Raw genomic sequence first — 6,034 nt, forward strand, 5'->3', positions numbered from 1 at the left:
TAAATATTAATGATAAATAATGATATTTTATTTAAATAATATTCAAAATGATATCAATATTATTAAGTATTAATAAAATCATTAATAACTAATCAAAATAAATCATAAAATGATTAAATAAATATTTCATTTCATTATTTGTTATCTTTATTTATTAATATGAAAATGAAATAAATAATTTAATAAAATAATGAAATAATAATGAAATATAATGATTTTAATGTATAATAATATTCTATATTTTATTTCTATAATAATTTAATTAATAATATGAAAATATCATTTGTTTGTTTGTTTATTTAAATTAAATATTCTATTTGATATTATAATAACATAAATTAATATAAAAAGAATTATAAATAATCAAAATAACAATAAAAATAATATAATTTATTTTTATTATATTTATAATTTTATGACTCATTATTTATTCATTTCTTCTTATTTATACTTACATATTTTATTTCTTTTTATTTTATCTCTTATTTTAATATTTATTTATTCTTTTAAAATTCAAATTCAATTCAAATTATCTTCTTCAATTAAACAATCATACATCCATCTTTATAATAAATTTCTCTTAGTACTTTATTCTTTTTTAAATTATCTGGACATCCCCAAAAACAATCGTCTCCAATTTCAATATCAAATCTTGAAATATTAACAATTGTTAATGATTTACAATACATAAAACATTCACTTCCTATTTTACTAACACTTGTTGGTATATCAATTGATGTCAATGATTTACAAAACATAAAACATTCATCTCCTATTTTACTAACAGATGTTGGTATATTAATTGATTTTAGTGATGAACATCCTTTAAAACAACAATTTCCTAATTCACTAATTGATGATGGTATAGTAATTGATTGTAATGATGAACAATCATAAAAACATTCATCTCCTATTTTATTAATTAATGTTAATGATGGACATCCATAAAAACATTCACCTTCTATTTCACTAATTGAAGATGGTATATTAATTGATTTTAATGATGAACATTTATAAAAACAATGATATCCTAATTTAGTGATTGAAGATGGAATAATAAATTCATTAATATCTTTCTTTTCAATATTCTTTCCATTGATTATTTTTAAATTTCTCGGTATTTCAATCCAAATTAACACTGGTTCATTCATAAATATTCTTTCTTGACTAACAAATTGTAAATTATCTATATTCATAGATGTTAACAATGTAAATTCACTAAAATAACTACTGTTTATTTCACTTATTGATGATGGTATATTAATTGATTTTAATGTTGTACATTCGCTAAAACACCGCCCAAATGATGTAAATGATGGTGGTATAGTAACTGATGTTAATGAATAACAATCTTTAAAAAAATCATCTCCTAATTCACTAATCGATGATGGTATATTAATTGATTTTAATGATGAACATCCTTTAAAACATTTATATCCTATTTTACTAATTGATGAAGGTATATTAATTGATATTAATGATTCACATCCATAAAAACATTCATATCCTATTTCACTAACAGATGTTGGAATAGTAATAGATGTTAATGATTTACAACAGTAAAAACAGTCATGTCCGATATATTTAACAGATGTTGGAATAGTAATAGATGTTAATGATGAACATTTATAAAAATATTCACCTTCTAATTCACTAATTGACGTTGGAATATTAATAGATTTTAATGATAAACAATAATAAAAACACTTTCCTAATTTACTTACAGATGTTGGTAGATTTACTGTTATTAATGCTCTAAATCCATTAAACCATCTACTTTGTATTTCAGTAACTGTTGTAGGTATATTAATTGTTGTTGATGATATACCCCAATCAAAATCATATTCCATTTTACTAATTGATGATGGAATATCAACATAATTTAATGAATTACATCTTTGAAAAATATTATTTCCTATTTTAGTAATTGAAGTTGGTAAAATAACTGATGTTAATGATGAACATCCACTAAAACAGTAATATGGTATTACGCTAATAGACGTTGGTATTTCAATATTTCTTAATGACGAACATCCACTAAAACATTCATTTCCAAGTTCTTTAATTGAAGTAGGTATATTAATTTTTTTTAATTTGAAACAGTTCTTAAAACAACCATTTCCTATTGATGTAATTGAAATTGGGATTTTAAAATATACAAGTGATGTACATCCACTAAGAGATTCATACTTTATTTCACTGATTGATGTTGGTATATTAATTGTTACCAATGATGAACATCCTTTAAAACATCCATTTCCTATTGATGTAACTGATGTTGGGATATTGACACATGTTAATCTTGTGCATTCTTTAAAACAATTATCTCCTATCCATTCTATACTTGTTGGTATATTGATTTCAACAAGGTCAGTACTTCCTTCAAAACATTCATCATCAATTCCATTATATTTTTCTAATTCTGATAAACTATATTGTTTTCTGTCTTCACTTGTAAATATATTACTCATTGATATTTTATAATTTTTTTATCTGTTGAAATACTGATGAATGAAGAATTAATGACCTTCTTTATTGTTCCAGTGATGTTTATTATTTTTATTAATACCTAATTTCAACACTAAATTTACATTAAAATAACATTGACATTAATAATGGAATATTATTTTTATACTATAATAGGATTCTATCGTTTTATGAAAGACAATAGTAACCCTTATCGTTTTCTATTGATAGAAATGATATTTATATTTTATTTCTTTCTCTTTATTTTTTATTACCCCCTTTTTATATTTTCTAAAAATTGTTAATGTTCAATTTATTAAAAATGAAAAAATTATCTTTTTATCATTTAGACTTTTATTTATTTCTTCACTTATTATTTATTTTTTATTTGATTATGGTGTTATAATTATTAAATTTCATCAATTATATAGTTATTTCAATATTCTTTATATTGTACTTTCTAATATCAATTCTTGTGAATATGATTAATTATTATTCTTTTTATATTTGATTTATTTCAATTTATATAAAATTTTCTATTTATTATCATTTCTTCTTTTTCATTTTTATTTTGTTCATTTAAATATTATTCTAACATATTTTATGAATTATTTTTGTTATTATTTTAATATTCATTAATTTAAATTTACAATAAAAACATTATATTTTTAAATAAATATTTATCTATAAATTTATTCTAATTATTTTTATTAAATTCTTCATTAAATCAATTATTATTATATTTCTTTTATTCATTTCTTTTGTTTGAAGTAATTTATTCTTTATCATTATAATATCTATTATTTTTATATTTATTTATCTTTCTATTACTTATTATTTTCTTTTTTTCCCATTCATTTGTTATATTTATCATATATCATGTTAATATATTTTATATCTATTATAAATAAACAACTTTGTCAATTCATTTTATGAAATGAATTATATAATTATTAAATTATTTATTATATTGTTAATTCTTTTAATTTTATTATTTAAATGAACATTATCTCTTATTTCATTTCATTTATATTCAATTAATATTATAATTTATTGTTGTTCATTATATAATAATCAGAAATATTAATTATTCATATTTAATGAAGATATCGTTCTAAATTTATTTTTGAATAATAAATTATCATTTCATTTATTTTATTTCATATTTTATATTCTAATGAATATTGTATATTAAAATATAATAATTTACATTTTCTTCTTCTCATAATATAAATTTGATTATTATATTTTGTTTTACATTTAGATTATATGAATATTTTAATTGATACAAAACATCACTCATTCTTTCAATATTTTCAATTATAAATTAATTTTTAACATTTTAACATATTTAATTTATTATTTTATCAAATGATAAATTAGAAATATTTATAAAATAAAATTACATATTTATATTTACCCCCTTTTTATTTGTTTGTTGTTATTGTTAAAATTGTATGAAATGTTTTATAATTAAATATTCATTTTTTAATTTAAATTCAATTTTCTCTATATAATATTTAAGTGTATTAATTAATTATTTCTTTATTTGTATTTAATAAATTGAATGATAATAATTTCTTGAAATAATTAATTTCAATATATTGATATGTTGTTTTATCATTGTTATTTATTTATATTTATTTAATTATTTTTTATTTATGATATTATGTTATTTATTTGATTATTTATTATTCATTTTATCATTTATTTGTTATTAATGAATGAATAAAACATTATGAATAAATTAATAAAATAAATATTATTAATTCATTATGAAATGATAGTTAAATATCATATTATGAAATTAAATAGATAAAATAAAATAACATAGAATTCAATAATATTATGTTGTATTATATTATATAATTCAATTTTAAATTATAATATCATAATTTAATTAATTAATTTCATTTATTAACAATTATATTATCATTTATTTTATGTTTGAATTTTGATTATCATTTAATTTATTAGTATTTTATTATTATAATTACATATTAAACATTCTTTATCATTTATATATTTAATTTTATTTATTATTTATTTCATATTTTATCATTTATTTTAATTATATTATAAATATATATAAAATGATTGTTATTTTACATTTAGAATTAAATAAAATAAATATAAATCAAATTAATTTATGATAATCATATTTTATATAAAATATAGAATATTTAATCATTATATAAAATATAATGAAAATAAAAATTAATTTAAAATAAGAAATAACATTATATAATGTTTATAAATGTTATTCAATTAATATTTATTCTATTTGAAATGATTTAATGTTTATTATCAATCAATATATCATTGATAATTATAAATTATTGAAAATTAATCATTTCATTCTTATAAAATGAAAATATAATATTCATCTAATTAATTTATTCATTTTTTATCTTTTTCTTATTTGAATTAATTCAATAATTATTTATTTATTCTTTATTTTATATTATTCATTCATTGTTATATTCTCATTATCTAATTATATTATTTCTGTTCTTATCTTGTTATGTTATTCATAAAAATTACTTTCATTTTATTCTTTCTTTTCATATTTATTATTTTCTTTGTTAAAACTTTAAATTTATTAAAAATTCATTTCACTTAGACAACAACACACCCGTCATCATCCCAATCACATTGTTTATAGATTATTTCTCTCACCTTTTCTGTTAGTTCTTTTTCACATCTACAGCCACTAAAACATTCATTTCCTATTTCTTTAACTGATGATGGTATATTAATTGATGTTAATGATTTACATTCCTTAAAACATCCATCTCCTATTTTTCTAATTGATGTTGGAATAACAAATTCATTAATATCTCTTTTTCTTATTGGTCTTCCATAAATTCTTTTTAAGTTATTAATAGGAAATGATACTAGTTTTTCTTTTCCTACAAACACTCTGTCCTCAGTAGTAAATTGAACATTTCCAATATTTATACTTGTTAATGATGAACATTCATCAAAACAATTACTTCCTAATTCGTTAACTGAATATGGTATATCAATTGATGTTAATGATTTACATAAATAAAAACATTCATTTCCTATTTTACTAACAGATGATGGTATATCAATTGATGTTAATGATCTACATCCTTCAAAACATTTGTTCCTATTTTAATAACAGAAGTTGGTATTTCAATTGATTTTAATGAATTACATCCACTAAAACATTCATCTCCAATTTTAATAACAGAAGTTGGTATATTAATAGATGTTAAATTCCAACATACATAAAAACATTCACATCCTATTTCCTAATGATGTGATATTTGTAGGGATTTTAATTGATTTTAACGACCTACAATCTTTAAAACAACTATCCCCAATCTTATCAAATCTTTTTGGTATTTTCAATCCATATCGTTTTCTATCTTCTCTTGTATACACTTTTGTCATTGTTATTATATAGTTATTATCATTTCATTAAATACTAATGGATGAAGAATTATTATATTTTCTTTATTCTTCCAATGGTGTTTATTTATTTATTTTACATTTTTTTATATCATTACATAAAATTATTAATATTATTGGTTAATGT

The 6,034-nt window shown here is 18.0% G+C and overlaps 2 protein-coding genes across 2 annotated transcripts, besides 22 other annotated features; both read right to left on the reverse strand.

Moving 5' to 3' along the window:
* Positions 1-280: a sequence feature (AT_rich).
* A 45-nt stretch (positions 281-325) lies between these two features.
* Positions 326-384: a microsatellite.
* A 5-nt stretch (positions 385-389) lies between these two features.
* Positions 390-509: a microsatellite.
* Positions 510-542: 33 nt separating this feature from the next.
* EDI_262270 (uncharacterized protein) lies at positions 543-2,471 on the reverse strand (the record flags this gene model as incomplete). Its single annotated transcript, XM_001740815.1, has 1 exon — positions 543-2,471. The coding sequence occupies one exon, from the start codon at positions 2,469-2,471 to the stop codon at positions 543-545; it is 1,929 nt and encodes a 642-aa protein (XP_001740867.1).
* Positions 2,076-2,096: a sequence feature (AT_rich).
* A 326-nt stretch (positions 2,472-2,797) lies between the features above and the next one.
* Positions 2,798-2,903: a microsatellite.
* A 52-nt stretch (positions 2,904-2,955) lies between these two features.
* Positions 2,956-3,103: a microsatellite.
* Positions 3,104-3,143: a sequence feature (AT_rich).
* Positions 3,144-3,326: a microsatellite.
* Positions 3,201-3,372: a microsatellite.
* Positions 3,373-3,407: 35 nt separating this feature from the next.
* Positions 3,408-3,539: a microsatellite.
* A 42-nt stretch (positions 3,540-3,581) lies between these two features.
* Positions 3,582-3,750: a sequence feature (AT_rich).
* A 25-nt stretch (positions 3,751-3,775) lies between these two features.
* Positions 3,776-4,072: a sequence feature (AT_rich).
* A 20-nt stretch (positions 4,073-4,092) lies between these two features.
* Positions 4,093-4,182: a microsatellite.
* A 12-nt stretch (positions 4,183-4,194) lies between these two features.
* Positions 4,195-4,360: a microsatellite.
* Positions 4,307-4,454: a microsatellite.
* Positions 4,361-4,534: a microsatellite.
* Positions 4,488-4,578: a microsatellite.
* Positions 4,579-4,714: a microsatellite.
* Positions 4,715-4,716: 2 nt separating this feature from the next.
* Positions 4,717-4,846: a sequence feature (AT_rich).
* Positions 4,847-5,001: a microsatellite.
* Positions 4,871-5,053: a microsatellite.
* Positions 5,054-5,085: 32 nt separating this feature from the next.
* On the reverse strand, positions 5,086-5,889 carry EDI_262280 (uncharacterized protein; the record flags this gene model as incomplete). Its single annotated transcript, XM_001740816.1, has 2 exons — positions 5,086-5,602; positions 5,738-5,889. The coding sequence occupies 2 exons, from the start codon at positions 5,887-5,889 to the stop codon at positions 5,086-5,088; spliced, it is 669 nt and encodes a 222-aa protein (XP_001740868.1).
* Positions 5,890-5,969: 80 nt separating this feature from the next.
* Positions 5,970-6,025: a sequence feature (AT_rich).
* Between the last annotated feature and the right edge of the window lie 9 nt (positions 6,026-6,034).

This window comes from Entamoeba dispar, genomic scaffold (assembly GCF_000209125.1).
Source record: "Entamoeba dispar SAW760 scf_1105229463223 genomic scaffold, whole genome shotgun sequence".
Classification (NCBI taxonomy): domain Eukaryota; phylum Evosea; order Mastigamoebida; family Endamoebidae; genus Entamoeba; species Entamoeba dispar.